The following is a 26,895-nucleotide window of genomic DNA, read 5'->3' as shown; positions in this document are numbered from 1 at the left end:
ATGTGGTCATCAAGCATTTTGACAGTAACTTTAGAGGGGAAAACCTCCGTGATGGAGCGAAATACTCTCACAAAGACCACAGAGGCGAATAACAAAGTCTGTCTGCTGGCTGAGGATGTTGGAGTGACAGAGCAGTGCAGGCTTACCTGCCCACACAGGTGTTGGCTAGTCGTCATCTGCTCAGAGGGGCTGTCGCCACCAGGTAGGTTTTACTCCTTTACAGGTACGACCAAGCATCGTCCCGGTGCTACCAAACTTCATAAACCCTTTCCTTCCGGGACCATTGAGATGCACCGTTAACGTTTCGGCGGGACTTCCTTTCGGACTCTGAGATGAACTTAAAGTGGACAGTGAAACGATTTCTTCTTATGTCGTTTTCAATCTCCCACTTGCTGTTACTTGAGGGTGAGTCTGACAGTTTTACTTCTCCAAAATGTTATAAAAGTCTTGCAATAAAGCTACACACAGATATGAATATGAATTACATTTAACAACATAGGGGGATATTTATAGGTCTAGTAAACCTTATTTAAATGATTAGGTCACAATATCTCGTATTACAAGCTCATACAGAATATTTGTTGTGAATAATATCTTTCTGTTTATCTATATGATCTGTCAGAGGTCATTTGCTTTTATAAATATCTTAAAGTATAGCCGACATTGTACAAAACTGCTCTCCCTTAATGCCCTTTCATATTGTTGTGTCCTAACATGGCACCTAACTGCTAAATCATAAAAAATGACACGGATGTGAATGACTAAAATGTATCTTATTTGTTACCTTATTCGCTACATTATGAATATGATTTTATAATAGATAAATAAGTGATGCCTATTTTGAAAACGCTATGTCTAACTTTGTGTTTAGGAGCTCAGAGCCGACTTTCAGTGGCTGAAGGAAGACTACAGCGGTAAATCAAAGAATTACAATGGAATAAATGACTTTCTGTAAAATGGTGTGACCAAAATATACGTAATATTGAGTAAAAATAAAGTCCTCCGTATGATTTTACAGGTAATTCTCACTCAATTGTATCGGCTGACTGTGATAAATGCGATTTGCACTTTCTGTCTCTGTCACTAGAGTGTGTGGCAGAGACTACATGTGATGTGTGTGTTTGTGCATGTGCGCTTGTGCGTGTGAGGGTTTAGTAAAGAGAAGTTTGGAGACTGAATTCAAGTGGTGTAAAGTGCACTTAAGTCTCCCCTCTGACTGTTTCTTCCTACTAATGTGCATGTTTGTGTGTGTGCAGAAGGGCTAATGCACTTCGGAGGAAACGGGATCTCCTCGGGGAGGAGGTTGGTACAGTACACCTAAGAGAACCAGAGGAGGTCAGGGCACCCACATGGGCACCTTAAGCGGCACAAAGCTGTCTTTGTAAAGAATGAGACACACTCACAAACAAATACACTTTCTCCCACTCAACTTGACGCAACTTTTAACTTACAGCAGCAGCAGGTCAACAACAGTAGAGCACTCTGCCATTGATGTTGTTAAAGCTTGAGAATAATTTAAGGAGCTACTTTAAATGGTAATGTTTTTTGTTTTCCAAGACATACAGGCCGCTGCTTTCGGAGAGCAGTCTGTCACGCAGCATTTTACACAACTACACAGCCAGAGATTCCTCTTCAGGTAAATACTGTACTTCTGAAGCGACCCCTTGATGCATTCACATAAGCTTAAAACTATCATTAGTGAGTAAGTTGAGTAAGTGAATTTGAGTTTGTTCTTTTTTTTTTCTTCAGAATATTGCGGTTGCCTCAATGGTGGCTGGTGTCAGGAGGGTGGTGTGTGTGACTGTGCTCAATTCCAGGCACTGGGAGACCGCTGCCAGATCAGTGAGTCATATATACTCACACACCTACATGTCTTCATTTCGTATCCGATCAGATTTGTCAGAATATCATCCACATTGCAACCTTATTGTTGATTGACAAGCACCATTCCTGGTATGCAACAGATTAGCTGGTTAACAGGCGTGCAACATTTTAATAACGGCATACAGTATACAGTTACACACTCACTTGTACAGGAATGTGTATGTCTTTCAACGAACGTTAATTACATCCACACACTCCAGAATTAATTATCAGATTTCCCCAGATCTCTCCCTCCCCCTCTCTCTCTCTGCCTTTGTACATACGAATCCACACACACACACACACACACACACAGACACACAGAGACACACAGAGACACACAGAGACACACTGACACACCCACACACAGGCTTTACTTCCTACAGCAGCAGATATAAAATCACTTGCACTAAGGTAATAGGGCAAGGGCTGAGTGATGGAGTTTCTGGTTTCTATATTCTGAACAGACTCCTTATACTGTATATCAGGAGATCTGAGGTCACAATTATTGTAAAGACATTTTTTCATTTCAACAAACCAATTTCGTGTTGACACACATGTTGGAGACAATATAGTTCCTTAGGGACCTGTAACTGAACTGAGGCTTGAAATGAAATCCTGAAATAGACTATTTGCAAGAAGATAAAAAACATAAATATTTACCACAATCAAGGTAAACACAATAGCATTAAAGTAGGCCATAATAACAATGTTCCAGAAAAAAAAAAGCCTCATCCAAGACAAATGATCAAGCTTCCTAGCTATAATGCAAAGTCTGAAGATCAGGATAACAGAGCTGATGCCACAGATGTTCTAAAACTATTAAATATGATTGGGTATTTTTTGCTAATTGAAATATGGGAATATTGTTAACATTTGTAAAGAATCATTTACAAAGTGTACAATTTCGGATTACTATTAGCTCGACGAGCCCTGTACTGGTAAGATTATAGGATGTGACTCGCTGTCACCATCCCCCACCCCCTCAGATTTTGGAGAGGGTCTTAGGCAGCATCTTGACATCACCAGCGACGGGGATTTCCTGCAACAAAGGGCTTTTTTTTTTTTAATTCCGGTATACATTTTTCCACGGATAAGTTTAATGAAATAAAAGATGATGAAAGAGATAAGATGTATGACTTACCCTCTCGGTTTAACAAAGTGTCAATTTTCTCTGAAATGTACTTGTGTCAGCACAAACTGAAACTGATCCCCTTCATCATTACGAGAATGTTGTCTCAGTGAATTGCCCATTTTCCTCTAAGTACCTAACCAGGGCCAGGATAGAGACGGGATCTGCAGGTCGTGGGGTCAGCACCACTATGAAACATTTGATGGAATCTACTTCTTCTTCCCTGGAACCTGCTCTTATATTCTGGCCCAGGATTGCCACTCAGCTGCACCACAGTACACGGTGTGGGTAAGAGCATACAGATCGAAATTACCCACTGAAATATTTTACCAGGATTTATCCTGTATGTATACAGTGTAGTCGGACAATAACAGCATTGTTACAGTCAAACTAAAAGAATACACACATCACATTAAGCCACAATTCAGTGGCATTTAACTACTTAAACTAACCAATATGTCTGTGTTTAGCATACAGTATTTTCCACTTTACCTATTACATCATTTTAAAGTTGGAATTTGGGAATAAGAGATTTTGGCGTTTTTGAATTCTCTTAATTGTCTCAACAGCTGATTTTTTCAGCCCTCATTTAATGGAACATTAGTCTACAAATTGTCTACAAATCCCATGAAATGCCCAAAACTGAAAATAAGTCCTATTAAAAAATTAACATTGTTTGATAATCATAGCTTAGCTTAATTGAGTTGTTGCAGAAATTCTGAGGGCGTAGCACAACAGCATCTTTAAACAGATAGGTGACTGGCTTTTTAGAACACTAGCTAAGGTTACAGGCCGTACATTTCCATGCTTGTCTCTCTGCGATCCTTTCTTTTATTCTCTGCCATCGTTTTTCTTGTCTTCTCAGGTCCACAACAGCAGAGTGTGTGACGGAAGTGTGTATTCATGCCCAAGAGCTCTCAGTCTGTTCTTTCCAAATGAGGAAGAGATCCACATATCTGGATATCAGGTCCACCAGGGAGGCCGCAGGTGTGTGTGTGTGTGTGTGTGTGTGTGTGTGTGTGTGTGTGTGTGTGTGTGTGTGTGTGTGTGTGTGTGTGTTTATGGACACATATAGATTTTTAGAGTATTAATAAAAACATTTACACTACAAAACATTCACTTGCTACAAAACTAAAAGGGAAAAACCCACTCAGTTACTCACCACACTATCCACATCCACCATTATAAGCATGATTTATGAAAAGCTCACTTTCTCTGTCACTCTCTTGACGTGTCTGTCTCTGAAATGTCAGGTTAAGTCTGCCTCAGACTGTGGGCGGTGTGTTTATTGAGCGACTGGCCGATTACCTGCTGGTGAAGAGTGTGTTTGGCTTCTCTTTGGCCTGGGATGGAGGCTCAGGCGTCTACCTGAAGATGAGCGAGGAGCACCAGGGTGCCCCCTGTGGCCTATGTGGGAACTTTAACCACCTTGCTGGCGATGACCTCACCACATCCCGTGGTAAGACCGGCCTGACCGGCCCCCTCATCCTCTTATCCCTTCGTTCAGCACCCACTCATCTCAATTATTATTATTATACACTCGACACTGATTCTGGCCAATTACAGTAGCGGTGGGACCTGGAGAGATACGGGACAACTGATAGTTAGGGTTTGAATGGCTGGAAGGAGCAATAATCCTTCCTCAGATGACCAGAAATATGAACTGCAGTCCCCTACTTGTTTGAGCTGAGAGTCGTCCAGTAGAGAAAGGATGAACTTAGAGAAAGAGAGTAAACGAGGGGAAAGGCTCCGACTATAAAGCTACGATGGAGCATTTACAAACATACAGTTTTAATCAAAGCTTTATTGGTGTACATGTTTGAATGATACATCTTTTAAATATATACATACAATAATAGCTTTGCAATTCATTTCCTATCTGTTTCTTGTGGCTTGTGTGCTGGATGTCCGTACATACTGTATATGTGTTGGCTGTGTGCTTTTAGGCATTCGGACGGATGAGCCTGCAGTGTTTGCTAACAGCTGGGCAGTGGACCTTCCTCATGAGAGAGCCTGTCCCTCAGTAGACCTTGACTTCAATGGGCCCTGCCACTCTGAGTCAGACATGGATGTAAGACCATTCTTTCTTCTCAGTATTAATGAAGAAAATCGCTTTAAAGTTAGATTTTTCAATATGAAATCTTAAAGGGTAACCTCAGTATTTTTTTGCCTGGACCCAATTTCCCTGCGTTTTTGATTTTCGGCAACAAGTCACTTCTCCTTCTCCAACAAGCAGACCAAATCAAGCGAAAGGTACAGCAAAATGTTGTATTGCCGGCTGCAGCGCTCTCTCTCAAAACTTGACCATTTTGGCATGTTGTCCACATTATTCACAAAGACACAAAAACATGGGAAAATAAGCTCCAGGTTGAAAAATACCAAAGTAACATTTTACAACAAACAAAACTGGCATCTCTGTTGAGGGTTTTTAGAGCATGGTATTTTGTTTGTTTTTGCTGTACCTCTCTGTGAATTATGTTCTGTGCATTATATTCATACCATACTGTATTTATTGTGAATGTGTACAGGATGCCATAGAGAAATGCAGTGCACTTCTCTTCTTCCCATTTCTGTCCTGTCATGAAAACATTGACCCAAATCCCTTTGTGGCCAGCTGTGTGTCTGACCTCTGCGTGTGAGTCAAAACACTCCCTATTGATTATTCATACATTCAACTTTTTCTTCACCCTCTGCTCTCTGTGTGTTGTGTAAGCACAGTTACCGAATAAACCTTTTTTCAAGCAACAGTATAGGCTTCAGTTGTGGAGACTCTTAAATAAAATACATTTTTAGTGTTTCTTTCTACATTCTTTTAGATCTGATGACGAGGAAACGTTTTGTCGAGCCTTGGTTGAGTACACCCGAGCCTGCTCACATGTTGGATATCCAGTAAGAGAGTGGAGAGACAGTTTTCCTTCTTGTAGTAAGTTACCACTGCAGCTTTACATACATTTATATTAGGTTAACGTTTATACCATGCTCATGGTCTGTAATCTGCCTTTGTGTGAAACTCAGGTGTGTGTGTGTGTGTGTGTTTTGTAGATGATGGCTGTGAGGAGAGTTTCGTCTATAGAGACTGTATCAGTTGCTGTCCACCCACCTGTACATTTGAGAAAGAGTGTCTGGGAACCAACTTGCATTGTCTGGATGGCTGCTACTGCCCTGATGGTATTTAATTATCTTCTTAAGTGTCAACCAAATTATGTTTAGTTGATTGACTTCTGAATTTACTCTAAACTTTGCAATCCTCTTTCCCAAAGGTCTTATCTTACAAAATGGAACATGTATTGCCGTTTCTCAGTGTCCATGTGTTTACCATGGCACGTCATATGTACAGGGACATGTACTTCAACAAGGATGTAGTGTTTGGTAAGTTTGGACATTTAATCACTAGTGAGCATAAACTGAAGCTTTGCCAATGTGCTGTTAACCTACTGTATGTTCTTTGTTAGCGTGTGCATGGGAGGAGTGTGGAACTGCACAGAGAACAACTGCACAGGTGAGTTTTTGCTATGAGAATAGTTACTGAAGGAAAAACTAAATTCACATTAAGGCGAGACACTACAGGCAAAAACTGAATTTTTTCATGCACTAGTCAATTTTAAGAGTTTGGGCTATTTTTCTTCCTTAACATGATTTCTTTCAGACAGAAACGTCCCAAATCCACAATTAGGTGTTTATTTTTTTTACTTTGTCTCTTTGCATCTGTTGTAATACTTCATTTGCATATTTAAACATAACATTTCAGAAAACTTGTACTACAAACAATAATTGTTTTAATGTTACCATATTTACCCTTGATTTTAGTACCTTTTCTCCCTTCTTAGCGGAGTGTTCGGTGGTAGGTGACGTGTTTGTGACGACATTTGACGGCAGGATGTTTCTCCAGCCGGGGGCGTGTCAGTGCGTCCTGGCAAAGAGCCGCAGAGGCAGCAGATTCACTGTCACACTTCAATATACTACCTGTGCAGAGGTAGCGTTCATGATTACTTGCATACACACACAGTCACCAACTATACAGTGTCCTCTCTACATAGATATAACCGGCCCTTCTGTACGGACTGTGTGTCTATAGCAACAGGTGTGTATTCAGTCGGTGACAGTGGTGTTGGATGAAGATGTGAGTCATCAGATCACTTTGACAAGAGAGGGGGATGTTATAATTGGTGTCAACCCGGTGTCTGTCTTACCCTATGTTGAAGGTAGGAATCACACAAAGCTCTTTGATACACCACAGGTTTATGTTGCATATTATATGCAGTCCGATCACAGTGAAATAAATCCTTTTTGTTTTTTAATAAAGAATAATTATTACACCTGCCTCCTTTTTTATTCATTATGGGTTTAATGCAGTGTACATTTGGTTAAAAAAACAAAACAACATTTGCTCTTTTTTCCATAACTTAGACAAGACGATGAGAAGACAGCACTGACTACATTACTCATAACACTAACTAATATATTAGCATGCAATATTGTTGACGAAAAAAGATGAGACTAAAATGTAGCTATACTATATGCTATACATGAGTTGGACTAAATATAATAACAACTAATGAATACATATGAAAGAACTAAGACTAAATGAAAAAGATTGCTGACAAAATTATTAATAGTTGAATGTTTGTTTCTGGTATATAGATGCAGTGGAAGTGCGGAAGCTGACCTCTGTGTTTACACACCTGAAGGCAGGGATTGGTCTGAGGCTGCATTATGATGGTCAAGGGGGGCGGGTTTATCTGCAGCTGGACAGCCAGTGGCGTGGACAGACGCTGGGCCTTTGTGGAACCTTCAATGGAAATCTACGAGATGACTTCCTGTAAGCAAGTACTTTCCACTTACAGATCAGTGGTGAAAATGTCACTTTACCTGACTGTGTGTGTGTGTGTGTGTGTGTGTGTAGGTCCCCAGCAGGTATGATAGAGGGCACTCCTCAGCTTCATGCCAATGCTTGGAAGGTTTCATCTGCCTGTGTCGCCCCAGTCAACCTGCCCATCATAGACCCATGTGAAATTAACCAGCACAATGGTAATAAAAGCTTCATCTGGTTATATTATTTTGGATGTACTTGTTAGTTTTTACCTTGATTTAATATTAAGAAAATGGAAATAGTGAGGAGTGGCCTGAAATCAAGCAAACTACAGAATTATAAAATACATATTTCTTCCTCTACCTGTTTTTATCAATCTAGATGGTTTTGTACTGAGTTGCAGAGTGTTGGACATATCGGCCTTAGAGATATCTGTCTTTTCGGGAATATAATGGATTTGTGGTGCTCAAAGCGGCAAAAAAAATACATGAAGGAACTATTTCCTTTCTACCGAACTAAACCCACCAACAAATGACCACGAGCCTCCCGTCCATGAGTAGATGCACGCTTCCTTCTGCGTGATGATACTGTTGGCGGGTGTGGTTTGGTAGAAAGAAAATAGTTCCTACATAAAACTGTTCACAAGAGGTCTGTGGATTATGTTGAGTTATCAGGTCATGATTTCTGGAAAGAGACACTACTGTTGAGTTTTTCAAATATATATATATTTTTGTATAACCCGAGTGCCATGTAGTCCATTATATTGGAGAGAAGACACAACAGCCGATATCTGCAACACTCGGCAGATCACACCAAAACAATCTAGATTAATAAGTAGCACTACAGGAAAAATATGTATTTTATATTCAATGCTGAACGGTCCCTTTTTAAATGTCAGCAGCTCTACAGACTGCACAGTACATCCTGAAATCCTAAACATTGTTGTGATACTGTGAGCTGGTTTTAGTCGCAAGGCATCTTAGTTAGTTGTGATTTCAAATGTATTTAACAGGGTCTGTGTGTGTGTGTGTGTGTGTGTGTGTGTGTGTGTGTGTGTGTGTGTGTGTGTGTGTGTGTGTGTGTGTGTGTGTGTGTGTGTGTGTCTGTGTATTCTAGTATTCTATGCATCCCAGTGTGAGGTACTTGTTGGGAGTGTGTTTGCCCCGTGTCATGGCTACATCAGTCCAAACATCTACCAGCAGCAGTGCCGCTACCAGGCCTGTCGTTGTGGGAGCAGCTGTTTGTGCACAGCGCTGGCTCACTATGCTTACCTCTGCTCCAAACATGGAGTCAACATTGATTTCAGATCACATGTCTCTGAATGTGGTAAGTATTTACCTCCCGGGTTGCTTTTATCCATACTGTGTTGTGTTTAAAAAAACTAAACTTTATTGTCCATCACTTGGGCAATTTGATATTTGTCTTTGATGTGGCTGACACTGTACACATTGAGATTGAATTGCCTTAGGGGTACAGTATATAAAACATGTGTGTGTGTGTGTGTGTGTGTGTGTGTGTGTGTGTGTGTGTGTGTGTGTGTGTTTATACAGGAGGGGTGTGTCTCGGAGGCATGCTGTACCACTCTTGTGTGTCGTCTTGCGGGCGTCACTGTCGTGCTCTATCGAGCACGGAGACGTGTAACCCTAACGACTGTGCCGAGGGGTGTGGCTGTCCAGACGGCAGTTACCATGACGATGTGCGCCAGCGCTGTGTGCAACTGTAAGACTTTGCCACCTCATGTATCGTCCTAACAATGGTCATTAATTGCTATTTGGTAGAAACACACATACAGGTAAAGACCAACACGGTCATTAGTTAATGTGATTAGAATAATGTCATGTGTTTCTTCTCAGGTCTCAGTGTCACTGTTACTCAATGGGTGGGGTGTCACAGCCAGGGGAAGTGACTTTCAGCGCCTCTGGCCCCTGGTGAGTCACAGCTGGCCTTGAGCTTCACTGAAAAGTGAAAAATCACTTTGGCTGCTCTCCTGACTGCAATGTAACTCTCACACATTTGAGAAAGCAATCACAGCTTAAGTGATTGTCAAATGAGATGTAGAGCACTTTAACTAACCTTGTGTTTGATAACAGTACTCTCTTTCCCAAACACTCACCTCTGTTTCTCTCCCTTCCTGTGCCCCCTATCAGCCTGTGCAGAAATGGAAAGATGGAGTGTGTGCCAGAGGAAAAAGGTAACCTCTCTGCACTCCCCCCTCCCTTCAGTTCCTGTACTCGTTCTTTCCAAACAACAAAGTGCCGTTTCAGGCTGTGTCCCTCTTGCTGAAATCAAGAGTCTTACGTCTGTGGTTGTAGCTTGTTTCCCATGACTGACTGTTTGATGTTTAAGGTGACTGAGGCATTGATTTTCGAGTGTGTGTGTGTGTGTGTGTGTGTGTGTGTGTGTGTGTGTCTATGTCTGTGTGTGTGTGTGCGTGCATGTTCATGCATATTGTAGAGCCAGACAGTGTGGAGGTTGGGGAGTGTCCAGAGGGGAAAGTGTACCACAGCTGCACCGAGCAGAGAGGAGGCGTAGCCTGTGCACCGACCTGCCGTAACCTGATGTTGAACCTCACCTGCCCTCCCAACACACCATGCATCCCTGGCTGTGTCTGCCCTCCAGGGTAAAATATTGTTCTGCATTTGTGTTTTTCAGACCATAAAAGTCATTTTTTCCAGTCCACTTAGCAAAAAGTCACGTCTATCTGTTCATTTCAGCATAAAAATATACTCGCAGATTGTGTAAAAAATGCTTGAGATCTGTGCTTTATTAGAGTGGACATTTGCTATGATAATGTAACAAAAATGTAACAGATTAGCAAAATGATGAACTAAACCAGTGGCTGCCTGGAAGATTGTCAGTATTAATTTGTAATCACTGAGCAAAACCACAGCTTTAGTCTTTTAAAGGTGTATTTATTCAAGGTAGACTGACTGAGCATGTTCAGTAGTGTATGCTTTGTCAGTTGCATTAAAATCCTTCATCAAGGGCACCTTGACAATACATAGTGGAAGGTTATCTCAATTACTTTCCACACCTATCATTTCCAACTGTATCCAAAATCTGCACTTCAATTTACATATAAGTTTTACTCACATAACTGGTAACTTTCTGCAATATAAGTTTTATATCGGGTGTTTTTATGATCTGTACCTCATACTTGAGTTATGTTTTTTCTTTGAAGGCTGGTGATGCACCATAGTGAATGTTACTATCCAGAGAACTGCCCCTGTGCCTGGCTGGGCCTTGAATACCTGCCTGGAGAATATGTGGAAACACCATGTTACAAATGGTACACACCTTTACTCTACTCCCCATGTTTTGATTTCCCATAGATAGAGAAACACAAAACTGAGCAAATACATTATTTTTTACTGCATTTAGTGTTTTTCCATTTAGGATTAGAACTCATTTCTAACAAACATTTCTCAGAACATGAAATTGTGTAATTCATAGTGAGCTGAGTTTCTATTTACTCTTCTAATGTGCATCCACCTGTCTCCTCAGTGTGTGTCACCGTGGATATTTTAACTGCAGCTACTCACCATGTCCAGCTGTGTGTACTGTCTACAGCGACAGACACTACCACACCTTCGATGGCCTCGAGTATGACTACTACTCAGACTGTCAGGTCTACCTGCTTAAAGTGAGTAGATTCTGTGTTTGCGGTTCTTTACAGAACAGTATTGCCTGTGCAAATAAAAGTGTAAAATTACGTAATTAACTTTTATGGATTCAGTTGGAGCACTGGAATGCTAATCAGGTGTTGTCAGTATCAGATAAGATGGTATGTGCTTGAGTGCAGAGCAGAAGCATCCTCTATGTTTCCTGGCCAAGACTGATTTGGATCTGGGGAAAAACCTTGGAAGAGAGAGTAGTTTTTAATTAGAGCAGATTAAGTTGTGTATGTGTGTGCTGGTGGGTTTGCACCATGGTAATGCTAGCAGACGTTGTGCAAAGCTGTACACCACAAAGAGACCAGTGTTCACTTCAAACCCCAGGACTCCTGCGCTCCCAGGGATATAGAATTAGAATTAGAAGAACACGCATTCCAATTCAGACCAAACAGGCCGCCGGCCACTGTGCAGACCTGAAGAGAATAGAGGTCAGAGCTGTGTCTTAATAGCCTACAGTTGCTTCCTCTTCTTGTCACCTCTCATTTATCCAGAATGACACTGTTTTTCTCATTGAACAGGTAGAATCAAATTTCAATTCAGTATTCAGATATTGCATTTCTGGCTGCTGTGGCTATAGTAAAATGGTAATTGTCAACAATCAAAGCAAAAATGTTGTGTTGATAATAAAGAGAGCTGACGAGACTTTGTTCCCTCGAAAGAATAATATTTTGTCTTCCCCTCTCACCAGAGTGCAGGAGAAACCGAGGTGTCCATTGTTGCCCAAAACAAGGACTGCTATGAGAGCGGCATTGTGTGCATGAAAATACTGGTCATTCACGTGGGGCTTACCAAGATCTACTTCACCGACAACTCTGGCAACCCTGTACGGACTCTCTCTTCACATCAGGCTATGGACCTGTGTCTCTTCTTTTTCCTCTCAAAATGTATAAATAAAAAATGTATCATTAAAAATCCAGTGATTTCTTCTGCTAATATCTTTGTATATTTGTCTTGCCTTAGAGCCCGTCCACTGTTGTAGGTCGGGGGTCAGAGTTTGAGCTTTGGAAAGCCGGCTACTACACTGTGGTCCATTTCTCCAATCAGGACCTGACCATCCTATGGGACCGCAAGACAACTGTACACATTAGAGCTGGACCTCGGTGGAAGGTCTGGAGAGGGACTACATTTTGCAAATAAAAAATAGTTTTTTGTGTCTTCGGATTTACATATACACACACACACACACGCATATATATATATATGTATATAACAGTGTTATAACACTGTTATTATGAAAGGAATCCAAAAACAGGGCTCAGTGTGTATTTTTTTCTCATTTAGGACCTTCTCACCGGGCTATGTGGAAATTTTGACAGTGTGACAGTGAACGACATGACCACCTCCAGCCACATGGAAGTCAATAATGCACAGACCTTTGGAGATAGCTGGTCCCTGGGACAGGTATGAGTCAGCCCAAAATGAGATTTTCCCCTTTCCCTCTTTACTCTTTCTCTTTGTGTATCTCCCACTCACTCCTTCTCCCTAGCTCTCTGTTGCTCCTGTAATTTATGTGCTTGTCTCCCTCGAGTCCACTGTGATATTTAAGAGTAATCAGACACTTGATCACCTTCTGTGTGTGTATGTTTTGTGTGTTTTTAGTGTGCAAGTGACTATGTAGTTGAGCGACCGTGTGAAGGAGACTTAGGCAGACAGCCCTACGCCAAGAGGGAGTGTGCTCTACTTTACAGCGATGTCTTTGCACCCTGTCACAACGTGGTGAGTGCCATTAAATTAATGCGCGCGCATACACACATGCACAAAAAACGTCCGTACAGAGTGAGCTGTAGAAAGGTTATCTTGCTCGCAGCAGGGGAATAGGGTTTGGTGAGGGTTTATGGGAACAACTCCTAACTGATCCCAGAGAACACACTGTTCCTCAGAGATAAATACTAAATACTTCACCAGATCCAAGGCTACACACACACACACACACACACACACACACACACACACACACACACACATGCTTACTGCATGTTTTATTACAGTATTGTATTTCTCTATGTGACCAGAAGATGGAGCTGTGTATGTATGTACAGGGGCCACCTCATAAAAAACTGTAGCCAAAGATAACAGTGAAATACCCAGTTCTCTTATTTGACTCTTTCACTTTGAAAGGAGATGAACATGTAAGGACTAATTGCATATTTATTTTACAATGCCTTTGTTGTCATGTGTGATGCATTTAATGTGTGTTTTATATAATTTCATTATTGGTGGTTTATTGTTCCGCCTCTTAACGACTGTGTGCAATGCTGATCTGTATGTATATATGCCACTATTGCTGTTACTGCTTTTAAAAACTGTGTGTCATTTTCCAACATTTTAAAACTGTATGCCTTGTTTTTGTTTTTGCTCTGATGTTTTTTTGGGAAGCCTTCTAAACAGCATGCCTTGTTTTTTGTTTTTTGTTTTTTTTAGGAAGCCTTTTGTAACCCCTTTGCCAGAGACTACAGATGAAAAAAAGCCTTTTGGCTAATTCTGACATTTTTATACCTTTTGTGGATTCATTAATTTGCTCATTCTCAAATAAACTAAACTACGACAGATTAAGGTTTTGATAATTTGTTCATTCTCAAATATAAGTTGCAGTAGCCAGTGTTAAAAACAGACCAACTCACTGCTGATGCATTTTGTCAGTGTGTTATAGAGCTCATTTGATCCCCTCTGCACCAGAGGTTGACCCACATTCCTTTGTCCTGATATCTCATCACTCCTCCGCTGTCTGAATTATTGAAAACTACTCACCCCCTAAACAGTTTCCCCCAGCGAGATTGGCCTGGTTCGCTTCATGATTGTTTGTGTGTATGTGTGTGTGTATATACGGTATATATCTGTGTGTGTTTGTGTTTGACCATGTATACATACTGTGCCTACCCTCCAGGTGGATGTGGCCTGGTTCTACAGGAATTGCCTGACAGACACTTGCAATTGTAACCGTGGGGGAGACTGTGAGTGTCTCTGTACGTCCATCGCTGCATATGCACACAAATGCTGTCAACAGGGGGTCACAATCCACTGGAGATCGCCCTCTGTCTGTCGTGAGTACACACACACACACATGCTCATAGTACTTTGCTCTACTCCGGGTCGGTCAGAGATGTGACCCCTGCGTACCTTTTTGACCCACTTTCACTAGTCCGTCTTTGCAACCACTAATATTCGCCTATTTTTCATCTCAGTCACATGTTACATCATAGCTGTTCTTCTTCTGAACTTCTGAACTTGCTCTCTTTCAGCCTATGATTGTGAATACTATAATCAAGGTATGTATAAAAATGAGGATTATTGGTTTTCAGAGAGCTGTTTTGTTGACTGTCGTTTCCAAACCTTAAAATACTCTGAAACTCTGCTAGCTTGTCACCTCGCTCATTTCCTCTCTCTTTCTCGCGTTTCCCCACAGAGCTAGGCGATGGCCCATTTTCCTTGGTGAGCGCTGTTTATAATGACACCATGTTCGGAGTGAATCGCACCAGCAGCTTAGTGTCTCCTCTGGTGAGAGAGAGACCAGGACAGTTCCCTGCCCCAGGCCTACTCTTTAACTTCATGATCACAGCAGGCTTGCAGAAGGACAGAACATCACGTGAGCATCCACATTCACACAATAACACAATACTACTCTTAGTTTTTTTGGATAAATTAACCCCCGTTCGCTTATTTTCACAGGTGTCCCTGTGGTGTCACTTGAGTCTGCAGAGAGACCAAACTATTTCCTTGTCGTGTCAGCACGCAGCCGTCTTCAGTTGGAGCGCTGGAGTCGAGAGCCAGAGTTTAGTCGCAGAGCAACCTTTATCCAGCACCAGGGGCTGTTTCTGCCAGGTCACACCTCATTCGAGCTTGCCGGCCAACCTGGAACCTTTCTGATACTGACACGCACTGCTGCACGAGCTCAAAGATATGACACCTCAGAGGGCTTCAAAGCCAGCAGCAGCTTCACACTGGAGGGTCAGAAACGCATGCATGTACCAACACACATACACACATGTCTTTACATACACACAAAAACTAACTAATTCCTCTCTTCTGGCAGAAAGCAGTTTTGTGATACCTTACCGTATGATGTGCGAGTGGCGCTACCAGGCCTGTGCGAGCCCTTGTGTCCACACATGCAGTGACCCAGATGCCACCCGCTGCCATTTCCTGCCTCCGTAAGAGGCTTGGCTCATTAAAAGCACTCATTAAATACAACCAACATAATCAATGCGTAGCTCAGGTGCTGAAATAGTTTCTGCTTGTTGCAGTGTGGAGGGCTGCTTCCCGCGTTGTCCCAAAAACATGGTCCTTGATGAAGTGACTAGAAGATGTGTATACACAGAGGACTGTGAGTATGACCGATTTTGTCTGTTATGGTTTTATGCAATACATATATTATTCAGGGTTAGTCTTCAACGTTAGTTGTTACCTTCACTGTAACACAGCACAATTGAGTGTTCACACGACTAAGCCTATTTCTGTTTTAAATGGTTGTCTGAGCTTCTGTAAAGCCGGCTAGTTCTCGGTGTTGTAACAGTAATTGATGTTGATCCATGTCTCAAACTATGTTGTGCTGGGTCCTTGACTGGGCCTGGAAGGTCCTTGAAAATACCTTGAATTTGATGTTTAGGAAGGTGTGGGAACCCTTAATTTATTACTTAAATGTATTTAAAAAATAATCATTTTTAATCGATATACAAAATATGTACATACCATATTAATTGTCTCTACTAGGTGTGTCCCTTCTTCCAACTCCGACCCCCTTTGCATATGTGACACGGTCCAACAGAACTACAGCAGCACCACCAACAACTACAACTACAACAACAACAACAACACCTACAACCACTACAGCAACCACAAGGCCCACAACCACAACCACCACTTCTACCACCTCCACTACGACCACCACCACCACCACAGCAACGACTACCTCCTCCACTACAGCGAGGCCCACAACGACCACTACCACCCCTACTACATCCAGTACAACACAGCGTGTCACCACTCCGCTCGCCCCGCCTCCATCTACAACTCCTCCTGCTCCTCCCACCACTATTGTTTCGATCCACTCTCACTCCCTCAACCCCGCCAGAGACGACCACTCTCAGCACCACTGAGATTACCCCCACTCAAACTACGGTAACCACAGGAGTCACTACAACCACCACCACAGCAACACCCTCTATTGTATCCACTGAGGTTACTACAGTCACCTCGACTTCTTCTCCTCCATCCCCTACTACTCTGTCTTCCACTCCTACTTCCACCACCGTGACCACACCATCGGCAACATCCCCAGTAACTTCCACTCCACCTCCTTTAACGTCCCCCTCTACAAGGCCGCCATCCTCTACAACTGTCACAACTGCCCCCACCTCCGCCACATCTGTCCCTCAAACCACCCTCGAAACTACAACAGCTCCTCAGCCTACACCTGCGGATACAACCATCGCCATAGAGACCTCCACCCCGACAGACACCTCAACAGTTGTTATTACAACCACAGCACCACTTCCTACAACTGTCGAGCCCACGACTGAGCCGATAACCACAGAAATGATCCCAAGCCCCGACACCTCTCCTCTAACAGAGGAAGCATCAACCACACATCCCTTCCTCTTGCCCACCACTTCCTGCACAGTAAGTGTTGCGGTGTAGTTATAGTTCAGTGCACAGCTACTAAACATACTTTTCTTAAACCTGCGCATAAACATTTTGAAGAAAGACTTGTGTGTTGAACTTGATAAATTGTGTCAGTTTCTTGTTTGTTTGTTTGTTTGTTATAATAATAAAAATACACTTTATTTATATAGCAGCTTTTAATAACATAAAATGCAGCTCAAAGTGCTTTAGAAGAGAATGAAATCAATATAACACGTAATAAAATCAACACAGGAATTAAAAACGGATATAAAAACCATAAAAGAAGTATTAAAAAATAAATAGCACATAATAACAATGAAGTCAGAAAAAGGTGTAATTAAATAAAAATGGCATCTTCCACAAAGAAGTAGGGTTTAACTGTTATTTTTAAAAATTTATTTGACAATTTATTTTAGAAAAGATAATTAAATGATTGCAACACCAGCGTACATAAACAATTAAAAGAACATCAAGGATAACACAAGACACACACAGGACTTATTTCAATCGTGGTCCTTGTTATAGTTAGATGTCGTAGAGGTGTGTGCGTGCGTGTACCTGCGCGTGGAGATTGTGGAGTTTATTGGCGCTTTATAAAATCAATAAATATTCACGTTAAGCACCTGAGTATCTTGATAAATTGGGACATTTTTGCTAGGTTTACTATGTAATTGTTTACTTACATGAATACATTTACTATTAAAATGATTATTTCAGTATCTACTCTATAGGCCTTTTTCACTGCAGACATTTTGACTCGCTTGAAACGTGCCGATGTTACTGTAATAACATTAATGATGCCTCTGTTTTACGGTAAGCCGTGACAGTTTGACAGTGAGCCATTATAAAACAATACCAGCACCCTGAAACCAAAGCAGCTATTGTCTTTTTATTGACAGTTTTGCTTTAATTACTGAGACTGTCAACATATCTTTAGTGATAAAGGCCTATTGCATTCTTAGAAATGAAGTACAAATTATAAAATGCTTAATGTGCTACTTGTAGAAATACAAGTATAAACACTACATTGTAAAATTTCAATTTATATTATTAATATGCGTGCTATTACTTATGTATGAAAACATAATCTGTACGTGCATGTAGGCACTGTGTAATAATGAATAAAACAGATGAATGTATAGAAATGCAAATGTTTGCGCAGCTGGCTATAAAGGAGTGCTGTGACAAAATGTGTGTCTTTGTCTCCACAGTCTCCGTTCTCCTACCGCATTGATGAGTGTGCTGAGCTGATCTGTTTCAATGGAGAGCTGCTGCTTCACAACTCCTCTCTACACTGCCGCTACAACACCACCCAGCCCCAGTGCAGTCTGCTGGGCATGCCCATCCTCATCAACACAGACCCCTGCTGTCCACAGTGGCAGTGCCCCTGTAAGTTTAGCTGTTTGATTTTCCCAGTGATTCAGTAAGAAGCAGGTGTAGTGATTTAAATCCATCGTTTTCGATAAAAATGTCCCTTTACCAGGTCGCTGCACTGTGATGTCAGACCTGCGTGTTATCACATTTGATGGCAACAACGTGGCCTTGTATGATAACGGCTCCTACATCCTGGTTAACTTGCCCAGAGAGACTATCATTGGCACCGTGGAGAAATGTCCGACCAGCCAGGTAACATCCGGAACTAGAAGGGCATTTGGAGAGCGCAGAACTCCGCCAAGGCCTTTTCCATTATTTAAAATATTGAAAAATGATTCCGATCCACTCCCCTTGGCTCATGCTACACCCTTCCACCAAGTATCATGAAAATCGGGCCAGTAGCTTTTCCGTAATTCTGTTGACAAACATTCAAACAAACCAAATCGCAAACATAACTCCTCGGCGGAGGTAATAATAATATGACCTGTATCATAAGACATCTTAAAACTATATTTCTTTGTGATATGTTTCGTTTTCTTTGTAGAGTGTAAACTCCATCAGACGAACTGTGAGTACTGCTGTTACTACTACACGATATCATTCCCTACAATTACATTTGCATCAAAAACAAAAGCAGTTATTTGTTCTATAAATATTATCTTGTATCATTACATGGTCTTATTTTACTCCCTTACAGAGTCCTACAGGTGGAACATCTGGTCTGTGTTTTAAGAAGCTGAACATTACGACCGCCTCCTACAGAATCATTATCAACCGACTGGATCGCAAGGTGAGTCTCTATAACTCATTTACTGTCGAGGGTTGAACCCACATACATAATGTGGTTCTTGTGTGTCCATCTGTCTCTAGGTGACAGTAAACTACAGACCTGCTAGACTTCCATTCTCCCGCCACTCTCTTTATGTGGAAGACACGGGCAGCATGTACCTGATCCACACACCTGGCGGGGTCAGCATACAATGGTATCACAGCACTGGTATCATGGTGATGCAGTACATCGCTAATTATAACGCATCTGTGCCCACTCGAGGCCTGTGTGGTGAGTCCACACAAACACACATTCACACCAGCTTTGACTACATCAGCACCAGTCTCATTTATCTAAGTGCCAGCTATCAGCACCTAAAGGCTTAATGTCTAAACAGCAGCATCACTTTGACTTGAATCGTTATGGGATATGACAATATGAGATGTTGAGAGCCATTTGGTTTAATTAAAGGGATAGTTCAAATAGTTTGAAGCAGGGTTGTATGAGGTACTTAGATACAAAGGTCAGTATATTACCTACAGTAGATGATGGTCGGCACTAGTTTGAAGAAACAGACAGGAGTACGGGCACGGGATCAAACCATTGTACTGCTGTGGATGGGGGCAGCAGCAAAGTGTATTTTAGCCACCTAAAAGTCTATGCTGTATTTAGAATATTCTCACCACGTTACCCCGTCAGACAGCCGTTATCTATGCTCTCTTCAAAGCAACCAGACTTCTTTCACAAAAACAGTCATTTTACATCGCAGAACACAGAAGCTGCTGCTCTACCTTTGACTTCGATTGGTCAGTTTGTGTGAGTCTGGTGTTTTAAAGGGTTAGTTTGGGTTCACCAAAGTCAGACAATAACACAAACAAATGAACCGATAGAGGCAGTGGTAGACCAGCAACCTCTGTGTTCTGCAAGATGAAATGACTGTTTTTGTCACAGGAGTCTGGTGAAGAGAGCATAGATGGATGTAATGGCTTCAGTTGCTCGTCAGAAAGTGACGGCGAGGTAAAGCAATGAAAATATTCTAAATAGAGTATACAGTTAAACTGGTATTGATTATTTTTGGTGTTCTATTTTTAGGTGGCTAAATGTTATTATGCTGCCCACAGCAGTACTTTGCTTAGCTTCCATGCTGGTACTCCTGTCTGTTTCTCCAGACTGTGCGCCGATCGTAATCTACTGTAGGTATTACACTGACGATGGATAAGTACCTTATATATATACACCCCACTTTAAAAAAGCTAAACTATCCCTTTAAGCAGGTTCACACACACATTATCTCACTTCATATAAATATTGTTTACTGTCAATGCAGCAATATAACTCACACACACACACCTATAGCAAACATCTGTCTGCCCGTTACGTCAGGTTGTTGTGACGGGAACCCCGAAGATGACCTGAGGCTGCCCAATGGTACAGTGGTCAGAGAGGTGGGAGACATGGTGCTCTTCCTGCAGGCTTGGAGAGTCCACACCACCGATGAAACCGAACACACACGCAGAGTCGGAGAAAACTGCACCATCGGGGACTGCTCTACCTGTCTCTCCATGCTCCACCAGAGAGCCTTCATGCCATGCCACAGCAAGGTAGCTACAGTATTCACACAGCGTTTTACAAACTTGATCGAGTTAAGTTACATTGCCATGACTTCAGTACTGAAAACATAGGTTGATGAAGAAATTAAGCTTCAACAATTTTAACAATTTATTTATCATTCAAGCCATTTATTAAGCAACATTTTATTTTAACATTGTAAATGTTATGTATTTTGTTTTTGTACTGTTGGTCGGAAAAAACAAACTATTTGACCATCAATTGTTTTGGCATTTTAAATACCAAACCATTAATTGTGTGAAAGAAATCTGCAGATTGAGTTGAAGACCTATATGACTTTGGTTTGGTTGTGTGTTTGCAGGTCTCTCCGGAGCAGTTCTGCGACATCATGTGGGCGGGGGACCTGCACTACAAGGATCACCAGTGTGACTTTCTGGCGGCGTACGTTGCGGTCTGCTACACACATCAAGTCTGCATCAGCTGGAGACGACACAACTTCTGCCGTAAGGAGACCGAGGCAAAGATATGACACCAACGCAGATGTACTCATTTGTGTTTCTCATTTGCTCATGCATTGCTAAATGCCTGTCATCCTGCAGCATTGCGGTGTCCCCCTGGTAAGGAGTATCAGCCATGTGTGAGCACCTGCGCCAGTCGCACCTGTCTGAACAGAGAATACTACGAGGAGACCACCTGCTCCTTCATCAGAGAGGAGTGTGTGTGCCGCAGTGGAACCATCCTGCACCGCGCTGACTCCCCTTACTGTGTAACTGAGGATCGCTGTGGTGAGTGACAGAGTAATTACATGTCTTTGAGATGAAAACTGCACTGTCCAACTGCTTTATATTACTCCAAGACTCACACACAGTGTATTTACTTGGTCCTGCTGTATCCAGTGTGCACAGATAATGAGGGCAACCCCCGGGCCCCTGGTGAGGTGTGGAATGGCTCTGCTCGCGGCTGCTGTTTGTACAATTGTATGGAGAATGGCTCTGTGGTGGCTGTGGAGCCAGAGTGCAACTCTGTCCCAACACCGCTGTGTGAGAGGGAGGGAGAGTATGTACTGGATGTGCTAGAAGAAGGAGCCTGCTGCCCAAAAAAGATCTGTGGTGAGTCCAAATACAAACTTCTGGAGCCTTTTAAGTCTCACCCTTTATAGTTACATTAGATTTCTTATGATGGTTCAGCCATTGTGTAGCTAAAAAAAGAATTTAAGTGAACATATGACCCATTAAATGATCTTTTCTAATCGTCTTTTTTGCTCCTTCACTACTTGTCAGAGTGCAACATGACCATCTGTGACAGCGAAGCTCCACCTTGTGATAATGGGAACAGGCTAGTGATTGGTTACAGCGCTCTGTCCTGCTGCCCAGAGTACAGATGTGGTGAAAACTAACTTTAATTTCTCAACTCTTTCCTTGCAAAGTTTTTAAAACATGTTGTAAACTCTTTGTTTAATGTGATATTTAGCCTGAACTTTAACTTTCACTAAACACTTTGCTGTGACTCCTCTTTCTCAGAGTGTGACCCCATGGCCTGCCCTCCTGTGTCTGCCCCCAACTGCAGGGAAGATCAGTTCCTAGTGGAGGTCAGGGGGGCAAAATCCTGCTGTTACTCTTACCTGTGTGGTAAGTTTTAATTGTGAGATCGGAAGTCTTTGGTGTGTGGTTGGCCATCTGCTATGTCTCAATCTTTGGCACCTCCATCAATTACAGCAACAACACTGAATTTGTTGTTTGTGTTTTCTGTCTGGCAGTGTGTGAATCATGTATTGAACCCATTCCAACTTGTTCACATGGAGAAATTCTGGCTGTGGATCTGAACACAACCAACAGCTGCTGCCCACAGTACCATTGTGGTAAGTGTGTGTGTCTGTGTGTGTCTATGTGTGTATGTGTGTGTGTATGTGTGTGTCTGTGTGTGTTTGTGTGTGTCTGTGTGTGTCTGTGTCTTCAAAGTCATGTTTATACTTTCGTTCATGTGTTGCAGTGTGTGATGTCAACCTGTGCCGTGAATCATCTGTGACCTGTGCACCTGGTCTCTCTTTGGTTCAAACGGCTGTCCCTGGACATTGCTGCCCGCAGCACCACTGCGGTACACACTCAGCAACACTCACATACATACATACATACATACATATGCATCCTATTTGTTGCATGTGTGTGTGTCGAGTTGACGATTGGATTAATCTCAGTAGTTGTTATGTCTGTCACGTACTTGTATAAACATCACGCCACCTCTCGCTTTCACTCTCTCTCTTTGTCACTCCCAGAATGCCAATGTGAGGACAGCTCCGTCCCCATCTGTCAGGTGGTAAGTCAGCAAAAAGCTGCATCAAAAGTCCCTGTCTCATCAAGTCTTTGATAGAAGGAAGAGAAAGTGAGCAAATTCTGTTAAGTCAGCACTCTGTTATTCTCTCAGGGGGAAGTGCTTGTCGAGGTTTCAGACGGAGGAGGCACCAACTGTGGCTGTCCTCAGCATTCATGCCGTATGTGTAACGCAAGCATGAAAGCTCACAGACACACACCTGACTAGTGTGACACTTGACATGCAGTAGACATTGTTTCATCCACTTCTCCACATATTCATATTTACCATGAAAAACATTATTTTTGTCACTTACAGTATGGTAGGATTATTTATCCTATGTTTTTGTGTGTGTGTATAGAGAAGGCAGAGGTGTGTCTTTTCCAAGGGGTAACAGTGCTGGGCCCAGGCCAGTCTCTGGTTCAGTACTTTGAAGGAGAGCTGTGTTACACTGTCCACTGCCTGCATCACAGAGATCCAGACTCTGGCTTCTACGCCATGGCAATTACATCCGTCAACTGCACCCAAAAATGTGGGCCAGTATGTGTCCAACACATTTACAACATTTTGATAGTTCACAAAATCTCTTCTACTGTAACTTACACACAATGCGTCATCCACGTGTCTTCCTTTCTCCATCTTATGCTCATCCTTCACTTCTGCATTCGCATCATCTTTTTAGCACCAGGTGTACGCAACCTCCACGGACCCTCAGGTGTGCTGCGGCTCCTGTAAAAATGTCTCCTGTACTTTCACCAACGAAAACGGGACAACAGAGCTTTTCGCTGTAAGAACAAACGCATCCACACGTGCTCAATGATCCGCTTTTTGAGCTGTACTGAGTCTGATTGTGTGTGCAGGCAGGGAGTTCCTGGGTGGAGAACTGTACACGTTACGACTGCATGGAAACAGCAGTGGGAGCGGTGATACTTGCCTCTGGGGTGGTTTGCCCGCCTTTCAATGACACAGAGTGTATGCAGGTCAGTGTCAGAAATGAACAGCACTCTATTCCCTGCTCACATTTTATACAACATGCATTACAAAGTAATTTTTTTCTTTGATGGAGCAGTTGACAGCTATTTTTTTTAATCAACTTTCAACTTTTATCTGCCAAATATTACTGGAGGCTAATTGATTGGCGTGACCAAATGATGTATTAAAATGTTTATGGTGTCCTTTAAATTGTGTTTCCCCATAACTCTGGTTTCGAACTCTCTTCTTGCAGAATGGCGGTGTGGTTCAGAGCTATGTAGACGGTTGCTGCAGGACATGTGAGTCTCCACATTTCTTTGATGCTTCTGGTAATGCTTTGAGCTGTCAATCAGATGGGTGAGCGCCTTGTTGCCTGGCAGTGGATGGGCTTATTGGCTGAGTGGTTGGGGGTGTGGCCTGTGGTAGAGGGTGAAGATACAGCCGATTGTTGGCCTATTACTACAATTCCCACAATCCCTGGCTTTCCCAGTTTGTCCCCAAATCTTCTGTTGACATATTCAAGAGCCAGCACAGCTCAAACAGAAGGAATATTTGGTGGAAAAACTTTAATATTAAAATTATTATGACGACATTTAATATAATTATTAAGTCAATACACAAACTGATGAACTGTGAACTTCATGTCTGCTTTATGAAAATGATATTGGGTAGATACATTTCTAAGGTGTGTGGATTAAAGCTTTAATAAACATGCAGTGGTGATGTTTTTCTCTCTCTGTGGATTCGGCATTGCAGCCTCGCCCGCTTGCCTGCTTTTTCAGTGACCTTGCAGTTTGGCCAATCAGGGTGCTCCATAATGAGCCTTTTTACCAACGAGGATGCGAGATGGTGCAGGGGTTAGAGTTTTCCCTGCTGAGCTGCTCTTTATAGTACAGCAAATGACTGAGTTCCTTGGCCGGCTGCCCGGAGTTTCCCTAAAGAGAAGTGAAATCCATGTGCATGCCAGCTGCACTGATTTCATCCTCTGTGTGTTTGTGTGTGACGCTGAACTGTGTTTTATTGAACCAAACGTAACCTTGTGTGTGTTCTCATGACGTTCTTTGAACCCGACGGCTGCGATCCTGACGATTTTCCCAGGTGCTGGAGTGGGTGTTTTACCATTTACCGTTAATCCCGTAATCCCCACTGGTAGTACTAACTGTGACACAGGTACCACCATCTTGCACTATCCCATTTACAATGATTCTTTGGACACACATTGACTCATTCACTTGCAATTTCAAGCTTTGTGTGAATGTCAGTCTATTCTTATGTTTGTCTTTTTATTTTCTTCCTTTCACTGGTTAACCCCCAAAACACACTACACGCATGGACAACATCTAACTTTGCAATAATCTCTAGTGTGAAACCACCAGACAATATGCAAAGTCAAATATAATAGAGATGTCTTCATCAAATCAAAGTGTGAACACCAGTTATGAAACAAAATATTCTCTGTTCATACATTCCAGCCCTACACATAATCCTTTAGACCAGCTTTGATTGGCTTAGAAGTAAGGTTAGATTTAGGTCAGTAGCCAATAGGACAGCCAGATCTCTGCTGTGAGAACTGTGCCCCCCCGAAACCCAACTGTCAATCAAAAGCAAGCTCCTACTGCTGGGCAACAAAGAGCCCTGCTCAATATGCCTTTCAGGGTTGTGTGAGTGACAGATCTCTGCGGTAAAATGATCAAAGCGTGGGTCTGTCTGTGAGCATATGTTTACAAGTGTGTGTGTGTGTGTGTGTGTGTGTGTGTGTGTGTGTGTGTGTGCGTGTGTGTGCACATTTCTCCGTGTATGTTTTCTGCTGTTAAATGGTATATCATGTTGGTAATATGATTTCTCTGATAGTACTGTGTGTCTGTGTGTATGCATCTTATTTCTGTGTGAACATGTGTGTAGGTAAAGAGGATAGTAAGACATGCAAACGTGTGGCCATTCGAACTACCATTAGAAAAGATGACTGCAGGAGCAATGCACCGGTGAGAAAAGAGAGACATGCTAATTAAATGAGGAGCTGAAACTAAATTATTATAACGTTATAAGAAAAGAAAAAAGACTACAATTATGCTTTATGCTTCTATTTTTCTTCATCCTCCCTCCTTTTACAGGTAACAGTTTATTCTTGTGATGGGAAATGCCCATCTGCCACCATATTCAACTTTAACATCAACAGTCACGCCCGGTTCTGTAAGTGCTGCCGCGAGAGTGGACTACAAACCCGCTCTGTCACACTATACTGCTCTCGCAACTCCACAGTTGTGGAGTACAACTTCCAAGAGCCTCTGGACTGTTCCTGCCAGTGGAACTAAAAACAAGGTTCTGAGAGCATAAACAAATGAGAGCATAAATAATAAAGAGAATGTATGAAAAGAGGGATAAAAGATTTTTACAGTACTGATAAACAAGCATGAAAACCAGCCATCTTTCATTTCATTTGTCACTATAGTACACTTTAAAACACTGACCCTGAGTTGTAGTTGTATTGAAAAAACTGATGTCAAGATGTAGATTGTTTTCAAATAGTTTTGTCTGCACATTAGTCTTTATTTTCTTTAAGACCTGCTGTGCCAACTTAGTCATCTTTCTAGAGCTTTCAAGTGATGCTACGATGCCATTAGCCGTTCTGTATATTAACAATTGAAATTGTGTCGACGCAGAAGTTGTTGCATTTTTTATATCCACTTTTGGGTTCAAATATTATTTTGGTTTGTCTTAGGAGATACACTTAGCCTTTGTAAAAATTAAAGTGTTCTGCGGTATTTGTTTCGTTAGAAAAGTTTAATGAGTTTCTGAAATGTGACCT

General features: G+C 42.1%; 2 protein-coding genes across 2 annotated transcripts in view; one reads left to right on the top strand and one right to left on the bottom strand.

Moving 5' to 3' along the window:
• bbs10 (Bardet-Biedl syndrome 10) overlaps positions 1-287 on the bottom strand; it is a 13,624-nt gene extending 13,337 nt beyond the window's left edge. The window contains 1 exon segment of the mRNA XM_029433234.1: positions 147-287. The gene's annotated coding sequence lies outside the window, so the exon portion shown is untranslated.
• Positions 169-26,895, top strand: otogl (otogelin-like). The gene is given in 58 exon segments (XM_029433233.1): positions 169-405; positions 872-914; positions 1,257-1,302; positions 1,558-1,636; positions 1,750-1,842; positions 3,129-3,283; positions 3,861-3,982; positions 4,249-4,454; positions 4,942-5,066; positions 5,524-5,630; positions 5,812-5,918; positions 6,038-6,163; positions 6,256-6,364; positions 6,448-6,494; positions 6,823-6,968; positions 7,071-7,197; positions 7,637-7,814; positions 7,899-8,023; positions 8,922-9,131; positions 9,356-9,524; positions 9,659-9,733; positions 9,953-9,996; positions 10,260-10,425; positions 10,987-11,094; positions 11,310-11,448; positions 12,168-12,302; positions 12,440-12,586; positions 12,761-12,880; positions 13,079-13,195; positions 14,364-14,520; positions 14,719-14,745; positions 14,883-15,062; positions 15,146-15,424; positions 15,510-15,627; positions 15,721-15,800; positions 16,187-16,518; positions 16,520-17,095; positions 18,310-18,487; positions 18,582-18,724; positions 19,017-19,040; positions 19,170-19,262; positions 19,343-19,532; positions 20,625-20,842; positions 21,172-21,313; positions 21,410-21,595; positions 21,707-21,919; positions 22,091-22,195; positions 22,331-22,438; positions 22,567-22,668; positions 22,800-22,904; positions 23,083-23,123; positions 23,232-23,298; positions 23,479-23,657; positions 23,800-23,904; positions 23,978-24,097; positions 24,343-24,388; positions 25,992-26,071; positions 26,201-26,895. Coding segments are annotated over 58 exon segments (7,839 nt in total). The 5' UTR covers positions 169-332; the 3' UTR covers positions 26,402-26,895.

This window comes from Cottoperca gobio, chromosome 6, assembly GCF_900634415.1.
Source record: "Cottoperca gobio chromosome 6, fCotGob3.1, whole genome shotgun sequence".
Classification (NCBI taxonomy): domain Eukaryota; kingdom Metazoa; phylum Chordata; class Actinopteri; order Perciformes; family Bovichtidae; genus Cottoperca; species Cottoperca gobio.
Note: the sequence above shows the minus strand (reverse complement) of the source record. Positions and strands in the feature narration are given on the sequence as shown.